The sequence below is a fragment of the Parasteatoda tepidariorum genome, chromosome 8 (assembly GCF_982258835.1).
Source record: "Parasteatoda tepidariorum strain Cologne lab strain chromosome 8, Ptep-v5.0, whole genome shotgun sequence".
Taxonomy (NCBI): domain Eukaryota; kingdom Metazoa; phylum Arthropoda; class Arachnida; order Araneae; family Theridiidae; genus Parasteatoda; species Parasteatoda tepidariorum.
This window is the reverse complement of record NC_141762.1, coordinates 9,169,226-9,190,548: the sequence shown is the minus strand read 5'-3', so window position 1 is coordinate 9,190,548 and position 21,323 is coordinate 9,169,226. Positions and strand designations below refer to the sequence as shown.

General features: G+C 27.7%; 2 protein-coding genes across 2 annotated transcripts in view; both read right to left on the bottom strand.

Moving 5' to 3' along the window:
- LOC107457273 (cGMP-inhibited 3',5'-cyclic phosphodiesterase 3A) overlaps positions 1-17,066 on the bottom strand; it is a 59,726-nt gene extending 42,660 nt beyond the window's left edge. The window contains exons 1-2 of the mRNA XM_043047595.3: positions 16,699-17,066; positions 66-452 (exon numbers count right to left, since the gene is read on the bottom strand). Of these exons, the coding sequence (XP_042903529.2) occupies positions 66-452; positions 16,699-16,740 (429 nt within the window). The 5' untranslated portion in view covers positions 16,741-17,066. The remainder of the gene's footprint in view (positions 1-65; positions 453-16,698) is intronic.
- A 2,631-nt stretch (positions 17,067-19,697) lies between these two features.
- Positions 19,698-21,323, bottom strand: part of LOC107457271 (uncharacterized) — a 55,706-nt gene continuing 54,080 nt past the window's right edge. Inside the window, exon 5 of the mRNA XM_016075397.5 lies at positions 19,698-20,213. Within this exon, the coding sequence (XP_015930883.3) occupies positions 19,862-20,213 (352 nt within the window). The 3' untranslated portion in view covers positions 19,698-19,861. The remainder of the gene's footprint in view (positions 20,214-21,323) is intronic.

Here is a 21,323-nt window from a genome sequence, read left to right as displayed (position 1 = left end):
CAATGAAAATTAACGTAAGACATAATGACTGGGCGAATGCGTTAGGAATAAAAATGGGAAAATACCTTTGGCAGAGCTGACGGTCTCTCTCCCGTAAAAGGTATTTCTTCATTATCGGATGTAGACCGGAAGTAGGGTAGTATGAGACTTCCTTTCCGTCTCTGGGGTGAGCGACGATGATGCATTCGAGGGGGCGCACAACATGAGGAAGAGGCAGAGGCGGTCGCCGGGGCTGGTGAGAGGAGGGAGGACAGAGTGCGCAGCCCTGTAACAATGTGGGGCGGGAGTTGGGGATCGGCGAGCATGTCTGAGACTAGACCATGGGCTTCAGTGACCGCTGCAAGATCCACCGATGACTCTCTGCGGTTACGGCGTTGGTGATGATGGTGAGACTGTTGCTCTCGCTGGTGCTGCTGCTGTTGCTGTTGATGATGGTGGTGATGATGACCTGCCTGTAAAATGAAAAGATTTAATAATTTTTTTTTGACGAAATGGTCAATGCTTCATTTTTAGTTCGAAGTATTGTATGATCATCATCTATATTAGGTCTTTCTTATAGTGTCTGAAAAACAGCCCCTTCTTGTAAAATCATATTAACTCAGAAGGGGATTCTAGGACACTAAATCAAGGGATAAAATAGCAACCACTTAGGATTTTGAAATATATTTTAACAATAATTTTTAACCACTATATTCAGTGATGGGGACGCTAACACTGCTTAGAATCTATCAAATTATCACAATTACCACTGCGTTCTTTCATGATAAAGTAAAGGGCCATATAGCATATAATTGCATGCCGAAGTTCAATTCAGTGGTGGGGTCTCCCTTGATCGAGCGGTCACGCCGATCCACCAAACGCTCTGTAGAATGGAGATTTTTTATCGCCTTAATTCTATATGTATCTTTTGACGTACTTTACTAATGTGTGTTGTTTTTCAACTTAACAAGGGGTTATAAGCCATTTTTAATGAACACACAAATTTGCATACATGTAATAATAAATAAACATTTTCAGTGGCCTTTGAGGATTATATGGAAAATTTGAAGAGAGGATAACGAATGAGGGTCCTCCCAGGCCGAGTATTCCCGCCGTTCCCCCAAATGCTCTGCTTGGAGGTAGCTTGTTCAAATCTCACCGTAACCCTAGATGTATCTTTGAGATGTCCTTTAATTTCGCAAATGCTTATAAACTGTATTTTGTATTGAGCACACAGGCTTGTATACATATGCATAACAATGAGAAAGAAATGATGTCTTGTATATTTTGATTGGTTAATTCTAATTTGTGGACGCTTAACTCCTTCCAACGCCGTGTACATACGGGACATATGATGGCATTCAGTACTAGTACAGTTGCCAACCTCAGTCACTATGTGATTTTTGACTAAAAACTTGATCCGAAACTTCCTGTGTCGGAAAAGATTAATCAACTATAACCGTTCGACAAGAAAATCTTTATCTTTTTTTTCTTCGAAAAAATTAGAAGCTTTTCAGGTTTTTAATTATTTCATTTCTGGTTTTGGTTTATCGAAGAAACAAAACATGACTGTCCACCGTAATACGTTGATGATTAAAACTTTCTAAATTTCTCTACAATCATAGAATATTTGCTTTTGAAGTTTAAGTATAGCCAACATAATATAAAACCAATAGTATATAAAGCCAAGTATAAGCAACAGCATATCAAGGAGTAGCTTCATATTCACTCATTCTTAGCCAATAGGGCTTGAATGCAACATATTGTAGTTACAAGAAAACGGTGGGCAACCGATAGGTTTCAGAGCGCGATATGATATTATCAAACCCGCTTTGTTACTCCAAAACTCTATACTTACTTTAATTGGTACTCGAAAACCACTTTACATATTGTAGATATATATAACTTTTAGGTTAATAACATTAATTTTTACTTAAACAATATCTCAATAATGATTAAGACAACTGTTTCAATTATAACACTCACAAAAATTTAAAGTGCTTGCAAGGTTTATTTGCGGTAATTTTGAGGCATTAAGGTTGATCAGAGATTTATTTGAAGTTCACTTCAAAAACAACTTTAAGAATATAACCTCCCGTGATTTATAATCAAGAAGTTGTTTTATTCACACTTGAGGTTGTTTTGAGGTTGATAGAAATCTACCTCAGAGCAGTCAGCTTAGAGTGGTTTTTTTTGAGGTGTACATGTCATTTTTTCTACTTTTCAAGCAAATAAATATATTTGAAGTGTGAATAATTTCACCATATTTCATTTATAAATACTACTGAGTTATATAAATGGTTGATTTCATGAGGTGTAAATTAGGTTGAAATTAAGGTTTATTGATAAGGTCATTTTTGGTGCAATATATAATTTCATTTTCTACCTCAGGTTTTTACACCTGTCAACCTCAAAACAACCATAAAATCACTTTTTTTTGTAAAAGTAAGCGACTGCCTCGGAAAATATTTTTTCATATTTATTTAGTTTAAAAAATATTTTATTAAAAAAGTTGAAAATAATTTTTGCTTTAAGAAGAAGTTTACGGAATAAATATTAAATGCCAGCTATAAGACATTAATAGAATATCAAATATACGCACTTTACAACTATCATAAAAATAACTAATTTTAAAAGATGATATTCATTTTGAATCTATAAAAAACCTTGAGATGTCTCTAAGCATTTGTTTTTTCCTAATTTTCAATCTGAAAAATTATTAATCGAAATTCTTAAATAAAATGTAGATAATTTTTTCAAATAAATTAAATACTTTAAAAAATTTATCTATTACAGTAAATAAATACTACATATATCAATTTAATAAATTAGCAAATTAGCACAATTTAATAAATTAGCACTTTTTTTAAATCACAGATAGCTTTTTTCATCAAGATTCCCATGGGCCTTAAAAAATGTAAATAAACCTCAATAATTAGTAAATCTGTGCTTACCGTTTTATGTTATTTCGTAAAAAAAATATTTGTTTGATAATTTTGACCAAAAAAGTAAATTGCTTTAATAAAAAAGAAGATTCTTGCTAGCATTAAAATGAAATTATTTATACTGTTAGTTTTTGCGATTAAATGTTGGATCCCTGCAATTACAACTATGTATCCACCCCAGCTATGTGAAATCATTTCTTTGTTTAAGCGTATTATATGACAACTGAAAAGAGCAAATCAAAATAAGCAATTAAAATATACTAAGTTTTATAAAAGTATTAAAAAATTAATATCTCCCATCACTAAAAACAATAAATGGTCATAAATAACAATTAAAAAAGCAAAATAAGACATTTCTACTTATCATTACTATATGCCAGTATTTAAAGAAAAATTTTAAGTGATAAAAGAAATATATTATATACATTGTTTTGATTAACCTCTATGAAAGTAACTTTAATTTTTTAAATTCTAAACTTTTAGATCACTATTTAAATATAATTGGCCTTTTACTATAATTTCAATTGTGTAAATTATTCAAATCTTCTGAGTTTTAGTATTTCCCTGCTTATTAAAATACACTCGATATTTAATCATGCAAGCTATGTAAATTCTATATTTCTATCAAAATGTAAATTTCGCAACACGTGAAAAGTGTACATAAATTCCCTTAAGTATAAAAAATAAAAATATATAGAAAAGATTCTATTTCTACTATACATTTAAGTTTAAATCTTATCAATAATGTATATTTTCCAGACAAGTAACATTTTTCATGTCGGCGAAACCTAGACATAATTTCTAGACACGAAAACTAATTTTATTAGTATGTTTATCACAAGTATTACATGAGCAATGTGTACAATTATTTAATGTGATTGTATAGTGTTATTTTCAATTAGGTTACACGAAAAAGAAAACTTTTATTTGAAACATTCTGTTAAATAGTATTTTATTTCCGTCTTAAAGTGAATTTTTTTGGAAAATATCCTTTATAACACATTAATGTTTTAAGCATTTAAATTTAGAAAAAAAAATACTTATGTAGAATTATGGATGACAATCAATAAAAATTTATAAGTTTTTACAATATTTTACAGTTATAGTTTTCATCCTATTTTCGTTGTTTATTATCGTATCGAAAATAATTTTTTTTATAATATTATGTTTTTAAAAAAAGAACAAAACAATACATTTAAAAGAGATAATTCAGGTCATCAAACACGTTATTATTTGTCATCCATCTATCTAATTGTGTAGATAGATGGATGACAATCAATAAAAATTTATAAGTTTTTACTCTATTATACTTATATATTTATAGTTTTTATAGTATTGTCGTATTTTTGTTGTCTGTTATCGTATTCAAAATTATTTTTTAATACTTTATGTTTTTAAAAAAAGAATAAAACAATACATTTTAAGGAGATTAAACACCTTTCATTTTAGAAAAGCTTAGCTTTATTTGCAACAACTGTTTTATATCTCTAACAAAAATGTATTGGTTCCTAAAATAACATTTTACTCTCAATTGTGAGCTGAAAAAACAATTAAACAAAAGTACGATAACATTGAATTATCAAAAGCTGATCTTCATGCGCAGAACTTTCTTTTTGTTGTTTAAAAGTGCTTTTTATTTTTATTACATTTTTTATATTTTATATATATATATATATATATATATATATATATATATATATATATATATATATATATATATATATATATATATATATATATATATATATATATATATATATATATATATATATATATATATATACAGGGGCCGGACAAAAATATGGATACACTTCTACTCAAACTCAATGTAAACACTCTAGATTTTTGCAGCAAACATTTTTGGAAGATTTTGCACTTTTGGAAGATTTACCAATTTTTGGTGCAACGTAGCTCGGAGTTTTTCACAGCGTAGCACGTGACGATCCGATCATTAAATCACAAGTTATTCCTGGTGGTCAGTTTATTATTTTTTTCCTTTGCACACAAATTAAACCACATATAAGCAACTTGGGTATCTAAAGAATTGGTTTTTTTTTATGCATACGTTACTAAATAGCATAAAAAGATTTATAGTTAAGAATTGTAATAAGAGTTGTAAAATTTTAATGACTAAAACTTTTTTTTTTTTATTTGCTGAAATAACCTTTGTTAAATATTGATAACGAAAGTGAATCTGATGGTTTTTAATGATGCGCTTCGTTCGCAACTGCAAAGACACAAACGGAAAATTATCCTCCCATTTTCCCGACAATGAAATTGCCAGTCTTCATTTTAATAATGTCAAGAGGGTGATGAAAAAAAATTTCCTCTCTTGCAGTTCATGCCATAATAAAGCCACTCAATTATTCGCCGAAGAACTAGAAAGTGCTTTTCTAGAAAAATATGATTAAGGAATGGGACAGAAAAAAAAAAACTAAACCGGGATTTTCTCTTGGGTTCTCTCGTAGCAGTAGCGTTGTCCTCAGGCTTGCTGTTTAGGATCGATAATTCTACAATCATTTCCCGCTTATTTATAGAAGCCATTCATTCTCTTGGTATTATGAAGCTCTGTATAAAAATCACGAATTCTCTTGAAAAATCGCCCCGGGCATAATGGAATTTCTGTTTAATTTTTTGATTTTTTTTTTTTTACCTTGTATAATCTCTTTAACTTGTCTTTACCATTTTGAAAGGATTGTTGAGTTTTAATCAGTAAACATTGCTCGGAGCTTCGAGATGAACTTAAACATGATCGCGTGGGCGATAATTAAACTGTAAGCGTTTTTTATGACACCAGGATTTGTTTAGATCAAAATTTGATGAAAAAAACTTTTAATTATACTCGCTTTTAGAAAAATTGAAATGTTAAAGGTTTGCTTAAGATATTATTTGTGCTTTTTTAATTGTTTGCATCATCTCATAGTTTATTGCACAAGATGCATTGCTGTGATAGTTTAGAAAATATAGTTTAATAGTTTAGAAAATAAGTCAAACTATATAATCATAATAAATAAAGATAGTGATTTTAAAGTATGTATATATATATATATATATATATATATATATATATATATATATATATATATATATATATATATATATATATATATATATATATATATATATATATATATATATATATATATATATATATATATATATATATAGGAAGCGTTTCCTTCATTTTATTTCCTCAGTTTCATTCACATTTCCTTCGATGATGCAATGTGTTAAAATAAACTGTTTTTTTTTTGTCTTAAGTGTTATTTTCAAAGAAGCAGACAAGTGCATATACATGTTAAAATATTAAATAAAGTTAAAATACTCAGAGTGGTAGCTATTTCTTCTCGCTCGAGCCATATAGTAAAGAATCACAGCATATTAGTCATCTTTTGTTCTCTGTCAAGATTATTTTCCCAAGTGGTAGTTATGCAACAACAAATCATTAATGCAAGCATGGACATTTTATATCATGTTAAAGCAGACCATAAATTTACCGGTCTTCCAACTACTACGCTTTTTGGAAAATATTTTGTAGAATGGTAGACATTTAGAAACCAAAGCTTTCTGAATTTTTGGTAACTTCTCCAACGTTATAAAAGCGCCACCACGACATACTTTACTTTATTTAAAAACAACTGGGCACCTGGGCAGCGCAGCGGCCCCTATCCCATTCATCATGAAATTACAAAAATGAGTTAAAAACTTTTTGAATATAAGCAGTCGTTGTGGTAGCTTTACAATAATATTACCATGATTAGAGAAGCGATACCATGACAGAGGTGGCGTTTGGTATAAACTTTTAAATCATTTATAAATAGTGGTGTGGAAAATAAGTTTAAATGAATAAAAAATTATGCATTAAAACGCTTGTTATTGCGTGTTATTTTAACACTTAGCTACCACTAGAATAAATTTTTACAAAAAGTGTAAAAAGTTGGCAGTGTTGGATTTATAACGCAGGCTTCCCACGGTCTGGAAATTTTTTTAAAGTGCTTGTGAAAGTGATATATATCTAAATGTTTTACTCTCTCATTAAATATTTAATTTAACCCCTTGGGGACGGGTGATTCAGAAAAGCATTCGTACAAAATCAGAATCAGGATGTAATTAAATAAAAAACGGTAACTTAAATGTAGTCGTTTCTAATTTGACAGACTTACTTTGCTTTAATCTTAATTATTGTTAGTTTAATCATACATATAATCAATGTTAATTCAAAGTATAACTAAATAGTTTTATTTTGAACAAAGTAACGGTGAATAAAATAAATCAAACAATTATAACTCCGCCCACAAATAAACTGTGCTAAAGAATTACTTTGATTACCAGCTTTATCTTTTTACCCTGATTGATAAATTTTTATGCTGGCACGTATTTGTGACAGTCGGCGCGAAAGGGTTAAGGGAAATACTTATGGAGCAAAAAATTACTGAGGAATAATTTCGTAATTTTTGAATGAAAGAAAAATACTATCATTTTTTAGTAGTCTTGAAAAATCTTAGCTACTACTGAATGCCGGATATTGTTGTTAACTCGGTATATTGGGCCAAGTGCCACCAATCGATTCATCAACATAGTGCAGGCATGTACTATTAAGTCATGTACGTTAATGATCTTATGCTGAATTCTTAGCAACCACTTATTGTTTATTTCCCATATTATATATTTAATTAATTTTTACGAAGTGGTGAGCAAAACTATTTCAAAGTAAATTTATAAAACCAATAGTTGAATAGAGGAATACCCAATTTTGCTACCCACATTTAATGTAAAAATAAAATCCTTAAAAAAATCAGCGAAAGATGGACAAAAGCAATGATCCGCCCAATACTTACCAAAGCCACACCTGCCTGGACAACGATACCTCAACATCTACTGAAGAAATTAAACCAATGCCAAAACAAGATCCTTAGAAAAATACCCTGTGCAAGATGGTTCATCCGGAATACCAATATACATGCAGACCTCAAAATACCAACTCTATCACAGCATATATACAAGCTAAACGCAGATTTTTTCGATGAAGCCATAGAATGTAAAACAGCAAATTTTATTGAAATCTTTAAATTTGAAAATTATATCAAAGATAAAAACACCGGACAAATAGCTGCACATTTCACCTCCGACGCCTCAAATCATAACTATCAAAACAAATAATTTCATCAACCTTTCTGAAAATAACGTTTCCTCATGCTGACACAATTCTGAACAACTCCAAAATCAAACAAACACAGTTTAGAGCAAGCTGCTCATTTTATTTTTTGATTCCTTTTTAGTTATTCAAGCAAAGTGCTTGAAACATTCATAAAAGCAACTCCACTGCCTGCTTACCTCAATGCTCAACCAAAACAGTGTTAAAATTCCAGATGAATGGGATAGGGTCGCTTCGCAGCCCAGGTGCCCAATAAAATCAAAACACTAGGACTAGGAGGACAATATCTCCAACTTTCTCTGATTTTTTCCTTGAGTCTTTGGCTTGATTAAATTTAATTAGTAATAAAATAATTTACTTGAAACTCGAGAAGACGACAATAATTGATACACACACACGTGACCTATGGCCCCAGTTCCAGCTTATAAACAAGATGGTAAGTTAAGTTTTCCCATATAGGCTTAATGTTAATTAAGCCTAAAATTATTTAAATAAAGTTATTAAAATAAAGTTATTTAAATAAAGTTATTTAAATAAAGTTAAAGTTATTTAAATATTTCACCGTATCGCACACCAAATTTGTTAAAATATAATTCTTCCTTGTTTACATCATTTATTTAGCTTAGATTTATTTTTTGTTTATGTATTTTATTGAACCCGGATTATATATTTTGGTCTTCGATGCATAGTTAGTTTGCCTATGTTCTGTAAGACTTCGTGCCTGTCTTTGCGTAAAGTAAAGAATATATGGTGAAAGAATTAAAATCTTCGTGAAAGAATATAGAATGTGTCACTTCAGAGAATTGATACTTGACGGACTTGGCTTACTCGAAATGGAATGGAAAGAACAACTGCTACAGCAAACAACTGCAACGTTTCCACTACCAATCAGAAACCAAATACCCACACTACGTCACTTGCAGGTATCCCATTGGAAATTAAACTGTATATAAATTTATGTAAATTTTCTTCAAAGAATCCATTTGTATATATACAATCGTTTTAACATACAAAAATTGAGAAAAATATTAGCTAATTTTTCATGCGAAGTATAGCAGATTTTGCCATTTATTTGAAATCTAGATGTTAAGAGGTAAAGATGCGAAATAAAGAATAAGAGAGAACCAAAAGGTTGTACAAAAGTATCTAGTAATCATCGAAATGATTATTAATATAATAAATTATATATCTATATATAAGGGGTCTGTCCAGACATTTTGTGAAAGGTCCGTTTTTCGTGAAATTGTGAAAAAATTACTCACTTTCTTTCAACCAGGGTCCGCTTTTATGAATTTGTGCAAATAGGGTCCGTTTATTGCAAAAATAAAATTTTTTCAAGGAGTTTTTAAATTGTATAGACATACAAGATTATGCTCAAAACTGTCAAATTGTAATTAAAAAAAATTTAATTTTAAAAAATTAACAATTCGTTTACATCAATCTTCCTTGTTTTCTGCCCTGGAAAGGGTTTATTCGATTAACAAAATAATAATGAAGATAAACAAATTTGTGAAGGGTCCGATTAAAAGAAAAATCATTTTGTGAAGGGTCCGTTTTCAAGTTAAAATATTTTGTGAAGGGTCCGTTAACGGACCCAAATTTCTTCTAAACATACCCCTGTATATATATATGTTATTCTTATACATATATATATATGTTTTATTTTTCATTTTGAACTTATCTAATGAGTGCTGTTTACTTGCAGCTTAAGCGCAATAAATGATACTTATTGTTTTTTTTTAACTTTCTTAGTGTTTTCTTGTATTTATTTATTTATTATATATATATATATATATATATATATATATATATATATATATATATATATATATATATATATATATATATATATATATATATATATATATATATATATATATATATATATATATATATATATATATATATATACATATATATATATATATATACATATATATATATATATATATATGTATATATATATATGTATATATATATGTATATATATATATATATATATATATATATATATATATATATATATATATATATATATATATATATATATATATATATATATATATATATATATATATATATATATATATATATATATATACTTCTCAGACAAGCTGGTACCCATAGATCTAAAGCTGGGTGTGCTTCAATTCGTCACTAGGGATCGAACCCCAGCTCTTCAGTTCAGGGCCTTAACCACTGAACCATCGTGAATCATTTGAATTATAAGCGAAGAAAATTCCACAGTTTTCTCTTCTGATTAAATAAACCGTATTTCCCCAATCGTGTTAAAATGTTGTACGCGTGCCCCATGAGTGGTATCTTATCTATAGTTCACAAATCTAAAAAAATAAAAGTATTGCACGAAAATAAGTTTTGTTCTACCAATAGATAGGACGTGCTGCGACTTCATCGCTAGAAATAGAACATGAAATTATTTTGTTTCTGATAAAATCGCTTATGACATTATATCTTTAAAAGAAAGGAAATAAATTCTTTTGTATCAATGCAGTTATCTACCTAATAATAGATACTCCATGTCATAAATCAATCTTTCTGTTACAAGAAAGAATAGACGTGTTAAGGAACATGAAAGTACTTTAACACGAGGTATTTTTCTTTTATTTCTTTTACGGAAAAAAAGAAAGAAGTTTCTATATCGGTATCATTGTAATCCCTTTTGTAGGGGAAGTAAAGTTAATTTTTGATATCGAATTAATTACTTAATCATAGCTTCAATAATATTTATTAAATATTTTTACTGTTTTCTAAAAATATAAATTTTTTTTTTGTAATTTTGTGCTATTTATTTCTATCTAAATTTAATTTATTGCATTATTGTAATGCTTAGCTACATAAGCATCTTCAATGTAACATCTTCAAAGTTATTCATAAATCAGAGAGAATAACATAAAGTGGCTGCAACAATATGGGTATGTTTAATGTAATAGAATTGTTCTTGCTTAGACTTTAATTTTTACATAAGTAATCCACTTTCATTTTGAGAATACTTGCATGATTTTTATTTCAAATTAGGCAGCGGTAAGTAAAATAAGGCAAAGAACTAGCAGCCCCACCTTCTAATAAATTTATACCAAAATAGTCTCGGATACCATTTTCTTTCTTCTTACCCTGATTATAGCCTGTCGGAAAATGTCACCTGCCTGATTCCTCCACTAAGTTTTTCATGTATGTGTGTTAGTGCAAAAATAATAAACACTTTTTTTGTTATGCTCAAGTAAAACCTAAATTTTATAAACAATTATCCTCTACCATAAGAAGACTTAGCTGCTATTCCCGTTTTTTTCCTGTTCGTAGTAAGCGGAAGCCAAGTGAATAATTTTTTCTTTTAGCTACCATTTCAGTTTTGAGAAAACACGATGCTTTGACTTCAAATGCAAATCCGAATACTTATATTATTAATACCTCATGTTGGAGAGAACTATCTTGTTTCTAGAATTAGCCAACTTACTCCGCTTTCGACTGTTCACCGACAGTTGTAATATGACTCAGGGTTACTGTGGGTCATGAAAATTTAAAAAAATAGGGTAACGAATATAAAACAAATGTCGATATTTTATTTTCTGCGTAACCACCACTAAAAATTGTTGTCCAAAGAAAATATATATGCATGAAAATTATCGATATAATGGTGTATAAAAATAAAATATACATTATAGCAGTGATGCCAACTGCTCCGCCAAAATAATTAAAAAAAAAAAAAACACTTAATAACTACAAAGTAAAATGCGCAAATATTTGACTATTTTTGCTTGCTTTTCGAAAGGTATAGCATGACATAAGTCTAAAAAGTGGTGAATTATATAGGCCTACGAATTATTTAGAAAAAATGGTAGATTAAATTGAATTTATTAAACCAAGAATCACCATTGATAAACTACCACTTTAAAAAATATAGATTTACTGTCTCTAGCAAGTTGGCATCTCCGTTATAGCATTAACCTAAATTTGCTACCACTACTAAACTTTTTCAAGGACTGCGGGAACCCTGTGACTATATCATACATCTAACTTCATTGAATTTATTTCGTGGTGACTTTATTAAAGAGTAGGCGTAATAATCTTTATTCTACTAGTTTTACAATTTAATTTGCTAACAATTTATTAAAACTTTTGCAGGAAGTGGAGCAGTTGGCATCCCTGGTACACGGATCACCGCATTGGAATGTGAATCAGACTGAGTCTATTCAGTCAATAATTGTTAAGAGTTTCTGACGTAATGAAAAACTGAGGCTATAATCGAACTGAAACTGAAATCGCATTTGATTTTTGCACTCTGCTTTTGGAACATTACGTTTTCTGTCAGAGGTTTAAAATTTTTTCATTTAAAGTTACATCTAGTTTTGTCTTCAAGAATGGAAAATGAATAATTTCCACGAAAGAAACCGATTCTATGAAGAAAAAAAATCAATTACTTTATTCTAATAGTTTGCGTAGAGGCTTAAATTCTATATAAATGATACGCTATGTAAAATTCTTTAAAAAATAAATGAATAAAACTAAGAAAAAAAAAGTTTCACAAATTTTTTCACAGCTACGTATCAAAAATTCAAAATATCACATTTGACACAACTTTTTTGCAGTTAACTCGAAGTGAAATTTTCAAAACGTAGGCGTAATAATCCTTATTCTGCAAAATTTACTCTTAAATTATCTATTCTATTCATTAGAATTTTAGCAGTAAGTGAAGCTGTTTGCATCCGTGAGTTTATGAAAATCAATCCTAATAATAAAACTCTAGTACTCTATCACTTTTTAAGAAAATCCTTTTTAAATGACGTTAGGCACAAATTGTTAAAAATTAATAGAGAAAAAGTGGGTAGTTCTTATTTTACTTCTTCTAAAGACTACTTACTTTAATAACATTACATATATATATATATACAATATATATATATATATATATATATATATATATATATATATATATATATATATATATATATATATATATATATATATATATATATATATATATATATATATATATATATATATATACAATATATATATATATATATATATATATATATGCATATATGTATATATATATATATATATATATATATATATATATATATATATATATATATATATATATATATATATATATATATATATATATATATATATATATATATATATATATATATATATATATATATATATATATATATATATATATTTCATTCAACTCAGAAACTTCTTAGAGACTGGCTTCAAAAACTAACTAAGCTTATCTTGTAAACACTCTCTCAATTTGCAATCATCCACAAAATTCAAGATACCCGATAGGCCAAGATGACCTCACCAAACGCAGGGTATTCACAACCTATAAAAAAATTGTAGAGCAGGTGACGAACTTTTCGTAAGAATGCTTGAAATTTCATGCAGTTGACTTCCAATTTAGTTTCATAAAATCATTTTTTAAAGTTTTCACGTAACGAGAAACAAAATGAAGCTATTTTTAGTGGATATGAGTACTTCAAAGCATGTTTATTTCTAAGTTGTATTTTTTTTCAAAATTTAGATGATCAATTTCCAGGCTCTGCATAATCAAGCTATAACAGGTCTGAAAATGATACTGAAATCTTATTAAAAATTTAACTATCCTTCGAACAAACTAGTTTTGATATTTTTTGTGCATGATTTCTTTTTGGAACAGGCGAGTCATAAATATATTCGTAAGGAATCAGAAACAGAATGGAAAAAAATAAAAAAAGATAGCTTAGGCACGGCTAATTTGACAACATTATTTTTGCTTTCAATTTAAATCTAATACATCCAATCTATGTTTGTAAAAAAGTGTAACTATATAAATTTTAATTTGAACTAAGTCTTAAGAATTAACCTTATTAATGGGCCATTTATTAGTTAAATTAAATTATTTTTGGAATTGAAATTAATATAAGAAAAAAAAAACTAATTTAGTTCATAAAAATGAATCTCTTTTTTTTTTTTTTGGTGCTAAGTATATTTAGCACGACCTATTAGGAACTTACTGACTTTTATTTTTCTTTGTTTATAAAATAAATTTTATAAATGCTACAAGCTTCAAAAGGAATTATGTATTTTATAACTTTTATACGTTTTGTTAAACTAACAAAAGGTTACCAAATTTATTCAAACGCACTTAAAGAAAGCTGAAGTTATTAACAAATGCAAAATTAAATTAAAAGTTGTAAAAAAGTTCACCATGGATTTTAAAAAGTGGCGGTAAGTATATTTATCATGGTCTTAGAAAGGGTTAAATAAAGGAAACTATTATAACCCCTCCCACAAATAAACTGCTATAAAAATAGTTAGGCTACCAGTTTTATCTTTTTTACTGTGATTGTCGCCAACCTGGGAATGCATATACATACCTGCCTACTTCTACTCATTTTGCGTAAAATTTTATTTTTATATTTAAAGTGGTAGTAAATGTATGCTATCCTTACATTTATAAACTTAATTTTTTATGTTTTGGACCACTTCTTAAAAAAAATAAAGCATATATAATAAAGCATAATTTAATTTAAAATCCTAATTTAATAATTTAATTTGAAGCGTAATTTAAATAAATATCGTTCCATTTTTTTATCATAATGTAAAATTTTCTATCTAGTCAATATAATTTGTAGAAATAATATTAATTAATTAATCGTTAAGATTAATTTCTCAATAAAAAACAATTTAGTCAACAGGTAACTAATAACTTTTCATGTATAATATTTTGTTGTTATTTTTATCAATAATAATAAATTAGAATAAAAAATTTTAATTTTAGATAATTGGCATTCTTAATTTCATGAACTTTTGCGTACTTAATTTTAAATAGTTTCATTTAATTTCGTACTTTGTTTAAAGATAAATACTACTATAATATATATAAATTAAAATAAGTCTACTTTGTTATATTTAATAATTTCAACTACTTCATATTAAAAACTATTTTATTTTATTTCCTTACTTTGCTTTTTTGAGGAAAATTCAAAATATATTCTCCGTATTACTTCCAATGTAGATAAAATTTGCTGTTAAATTACCGAGTCGATAAAAAGTACAAATATTTCGTAAATACATAATTCTAGTAAAACAAAAGTGTATTTATTTCTACATTTAAGAAATAGAGTGTAGGGACAATGTTATCAAAACTATACACCAGGTTTCAATTTTTAAACGTTCTTTCAATTATGAAATTATTTTTTTTCAGAATTCAGAATATCTGCAAAAATTTGATTGAAATATTGGATATGATTTAAACATGTTAATGTATGCCCATAACATGTTTAAATCAAATCCAATTTTAAACGCATTGTTTTTATGCGAGTTGAATAATGCAATGCGATTTTCACGGAATAAAATACGTGGATTTTTACATGCTTATTAAATTATCTAAATAAGAACTTATGACGAAATTTTGATATTAGCTAAAAATAAAATTTTTATTAAATTAATAAACTCTACATTATAAATGTATTCAATGAAATTTTTATTTGTTAAATGTTTTATTTAATAACATCTATTGTAAAAACTGAAATTGAATTGTATGTAAGTTCAATACTGTTTTGATATTGGCAAAAATCAGAACTTAGAAAAAAGAATTGTGAACGGTTATTGACTATTTAATTTAATTAATACCAAAACAATGGCACCTGTTACAATGATTATGGTTATGTAATGTAGACGCGTTAGGACGTTTATGTAATCTTTTAGTAATCATTCTATACACTTATTAGACAATTTGATTTATATAAATGATTTTTGACAGTATCTTATATGGTCAAGAAAAACGGAGAAAAATTAATGTTTACAATAAAAATTTCGTAAATAACCAGTATACCATACATCTATATCTAACAAGAATCAATTCATTTTGTTGTTTCGTTGTATATTCATATAAATTGCTGTAAAACGTATTCGTTTTCTTCTTTTTGTTGAAAAATACGCAAATTTCAAACACACTTGAAAAGAAGTAAAACTGATACATTTCAAAAGCAACTTATATGAATTAATCATCATCTATATAGTTTCTTATAGTATATTAATTTTTTTGCAAACAAACAAAAATATCTGTCCTAAAAATATGTTATTTAGAAACATTTGCTCCGTGATAAGAATATACAAAATATAGAAACTTAACCAAAATTTTAGCTACAAAGGGAATAACTAATTTTTCTAAACACAAGTTGCCTTTTTTAATATTATTAAAAACTATTATCCTCTTTTAATATAAATACTTCGAAATATGCCCTATCATAGTTTATTACTTCACTGTTAATTGTTTTCCCCCCTCCAATTGCAGTTTAAAAAGTTGTTATGTTTTGGATCTCCGTAGGTACTTAGGTAGCAATTAGCAATATTCTACTACGGTTAATGACTATTATCTGGTTTTTAATATTAATTCTTTAAGTGCTGCTAATCATTAAAACTGAAAGAACTAATTGTTTTTTCTTTTCCCGATTGCAATTAAGAACTGTTTTGAAATTTTCTAGCAATTTCTTGCATATTTGAATTACATAGACTTTACTGTTTTTTGCAAAGGGTGTTCTAACTACAATACATTCGAAGAAATTCTGCAAACTTGGAAAAGGATATGCAGGATAATACACTCACCCTGGGTTGAGTGTTTCCCATGGTGTCGGCCCAAGGCGGCATCACCCGCCTCCCCTTTCCTGATCGGTCCTAAGCAGGGGGCGGGGGTGGACGGCACGTGCAGGTGCCCCAGGTAGCCGACAACATGGCCGCCGGTTTCCACTCCTAACCGGTCTTTATACCTCCACTTCCACACAGAGATGCTCAGTTATCCTTCCTTCTCCAGAAAAATCCAGGAAATCTTCTGCCAGCAAGAATAGGAGGTCTTAAACCGGTTTTTTTGGGGGTAAATTATAAATCCAGGAAATAGTGGGGAATGCAAAGATGACAAGAGAGAGAATAGAAAACGATGGACGTCGCTTCGCGTCTAGAGGGGGGGAAAGTAATGAAAGGGGGGAAGCTAAGCTGACGCCCCCTGGTGGTGGTCTGCAGAGAAACCGAACTCCAGAAACCGAATTGTTGGGTTAGTGATGTGGGGATGAAAACGTTTTTAACCTTTTGTGTGTGATCGTTTCTTCGAGTAAAAGAATCGATATTTTCTAAGATGGATCGAAATCAAATAATTTCGAACGATTCATTGAACGATTGCTTACGTAGCAATTCGAGTTAGATACAGAAATGTGTGAAGAAACGACAATGTAGAGGCAGTTGAAAGCAATTTTATATATGCTTACGTTTGAATTTAATTTTTGCGAACTGACTTTTTTTGAACAATAGCTTTCTAATAGGAAAAATAAACATAAAAATTTTTTTCTCACAAAATTAGATAAATTTTCAACTTGTTAAAGAAAAACCATAAAACTACGTGGACATAAATGTAGATATTATTAGATAATTTCTCTTAAAACGACACCTCTTTATTCATTCTTGTAGTTAAATTCTACATTAAAATTTAAACTTTTTTGCGCTATTCTGCTTTATTTAAAAAAATTCATATGAAGCATTCATTTTTTGAAGAATTCATACGCGAAAATTTCATACGCTTCAAAAATTCATTTTTTGAAGCGTATGAAATTTTTAATCAAATAACTACAACATATATTCAGATATTTTTTCCGACGTTATTATTTTCATGTAATTCTTTTTTCTTCTAAATTGCGATTTGTATGTGTTTACAATATGTTCATAATGTATAATGTGTTCACAATATGAAATTTATTTGTCAAAGTAAATATAATTTTTTTTTCGATTTGAGATTAAATTAAAATACACTTATTATAATTTTTTAAATTTCACGCATAAAAATTATAAGAATGAACATATTTACCTCATCCAATAAATATCTGCCGAATTAATAATATTATTATTTTGCTCCCTAATTTGTTTTATTACTTTAAATTAAATTTTGTATTTGGTTACATTAAATTTATTAATTTGACTTTAAATTTAAAATGATGATGCTAATTTATAAATATTAAAATTATTATATTGAGAGAGAGGACTTAAAAAGATTTTTTTACTATTGCGAGGTGCATGTTTTTACTATCATCAGGACCGCATAATTTGAATGTAAACGAAACAAATTCATAAACATATTGATTTTATCCCATTTTACTCTCATAATCTCACTTTTTTTTTCTTACCAAACTCAAAGTAAATTTCACATTTCATGAAAATGTAAAAACATTTATTGATACATTACTTTTTGTTTACAAATAAATACATTGATTGAATATTAAATAAAGAAAAATACAAATACTATTTTACAAAATAGTTATTAAAATCAAAAACAAATTATCAAAGTAAAAACCTGTTCTCAAAATGACATAAACACTGATACAATAAATTGAAACAAGTTTCGTTAAGTAATGTGTTATCAGCATAACGAAAAAACAAAGTTCAAATACTTAGAATTATTTTGATGAAAACTATAAATAAAATGAATTCAATTATTGTTAACTAAACATTACTACCTTAAATTTAAAATAAAAGAATAAATTTAATAAAAGAATACATTAAATAAAAGAATACATTAAATAAAACAATACTTTAAATAAAAGAATAAATTTAAAATATAAAAACAACTGCTGTATGCGAACGAGATTTAGAAAAATAATTTATGACAAAAGCGAATTCAAAAGGTAATTTGTAATTTACAATAATTTTTTTATTTATGAAAAAATTATTTCATAAATGAAACGTTATGAAAAATTTCTTATTTAATCGTATGTTTTGTATTAAAATATTATTTTAAAACATTATAGGTAGAAGACATTTTTTCAAAAATAGAATTTAAATCGCATCGAACAATTAAATGTAATGGGTTATCTTTCACGTGTTCATGACCTATTTGATCAAATTAATTTAAACAAAGTATGATGAACGGCATAATTACATTGTTTTACTTATTTTTCTCAATTATAAGATAAACTTCATTATATAAAATTTCCGAATCTGATTATCTTCTTTCCTAAATATGTTAATTCAGTTTGTATTTATGTTTATTTATTAAACAAGCTTGTTTTCTTTGTTGAAAAAATTAGATAAAAAGAAAGGTGTAAGGAAGGTTGCTTATCACTAAATTGCTCAGTTTATAATTAAGTTCGAAATAAAATTTATCTAAGCTACGTTTTAAAATCATTTCGAGAATATTTTTGAGCAAAAGTACCTCATTTTCTTGTAAGCAATAAAATGTTTTCCAGTGTAAATTCTTAAAAATTTTATTAATTATGTAAAAATCAATATGTAAAAACCAATATTTAGAAGCAATTTAGCGTAAAAATGTAACCTTTTGAGTGAAGGTGGCCTATCACTGCATTATCCCAAGCTCTTTAAATTAAAAATTAATGTTAAATGCATTAGTTATTACTTAAACATGTTTAACCAATAAGTATGCATTAAAAATTCATACTAATATAATTAATCTATAAATTATTGTCGAAAGATATTTACCAAGAAAAGAAAAGATAATTTCACTTGTTTTAATTATTACTGCAAAATAATATTTGCATTTTTACGTAATCATTTAAAGCATTTTATAGCATTGTATAGCATTATATTAGCATTGTTCTTAGAAATTATTTTTGTTATATGATGTGAGGGTGAAGTTATCAGAGTATATGAAACTTTGCATTAAATAAATAGTTATATTAAAAACATGAGTAAAATAAATTATACTAAAACAGTTTAAGTTATATGCTCATCGCACATAATTCCAAGAATGTTAATTATAGATAATAATTTATTATCTTCTTGATCCCCATGTTAGAGTCATGTCCGGTACTAAGTGTAATTCCCGGATCGCAACCACAGATTGGCCATGGAGTTGTGCAAATGTGGATTCAACCTTCCTTCTTCTAGGTCGAGGTGCAGCTCTAGGCAACGCCCAGGGTGTGCCGGATATCTGAAGATAAATAGAACAAATCTCCGATTTTCGCAAGATGAGGGGCTCTGAAAGTACCACGTCCGACTCGACCCAGGATTCCGGTTCTTGTGTCCGGCTCAGCTTCCGGAGAAGGCAACGACCACAGTTTATTTCCTGCCTCAATAACTCCTTTCCACTTGATTCCTCGAATATCCGCAAATGTCCTATTATCCTGAGGATTGAAAGAAAATTAAAGTTTAAACAATGAAACCTTTTGAATTGAAGTTCTGATGAAATTGTCTCTAACTTTTATTCATAGTTGCTAACTCTTGCGCTTTTTGTGGAAAATGTTTCCCTGTGGTATTCATACGAATGCTTATTGGATTCTAGGTTTAGTTAATTTGATTTTGAAATGATTTTTTAATGGTAGTAAAAAACAAACAATGAGGGAACACATGAATGAAGCTGAACATTAAATGTACATGGTAGGTCAACAAAATATATACTTGCATATTTGTTATTAAATTGCAGCAAAATTAATGCCGTAATAAAATTAGTTTTAATTAATTTTGAGCCTCACAAACAAATTATATATTAATAATATGAAATCTTAAAAATTATCCAATTTCGAATGTAAGCAGAATTGAATAATCTCACTTTCAGTTATAAATTCAATAGTTCTTTTCCTACCATTATAAAAAACATACCAAGTTTTACTTTTCCTGAGGACATTTGAATCACAATTGTAGGACACGTTTCTTCTTCCTTCTTGAGTAACTAACCATTGCGAGATTATCATGCATACCTGCCAACTCTTCCGGATTTTCCAGAAGATTTTATTTTCATATTTAAAGTGGTAGTAAATATATACTATTCTTTCTTTTATAAACTTAATTTTCAAATGATTTTGATCACCACTATTCCTACAAAAATGAAGCACGAATATTAATATGCGTTACTATCATGGTTGTCAACTTAAGTTTTCTCAAATACAACGTGTTTGCTTAAAATTGAAGTTTTAATTCCATTTTAATACCACTGGGAAAAATGATAATGGTAGGGATTAAAAGTTGGCAGGTATGATCATGCTAATATGTTTAATTTATTTTAATATAATAATTGTTAAAATCAATATGAATTTAATTTATAAATTAAATAATTAAGTTTAAATTAACTTTGGCTGTTATTATATTTAAATTATATATGCACACACAGATATATATATATATATATATATATATATATATATATATATATATATATATATATATATATATATATATATATATATATATATATCAGCATGATAACCTCGCGATGGTCAGTTACTCAGGATAAAATT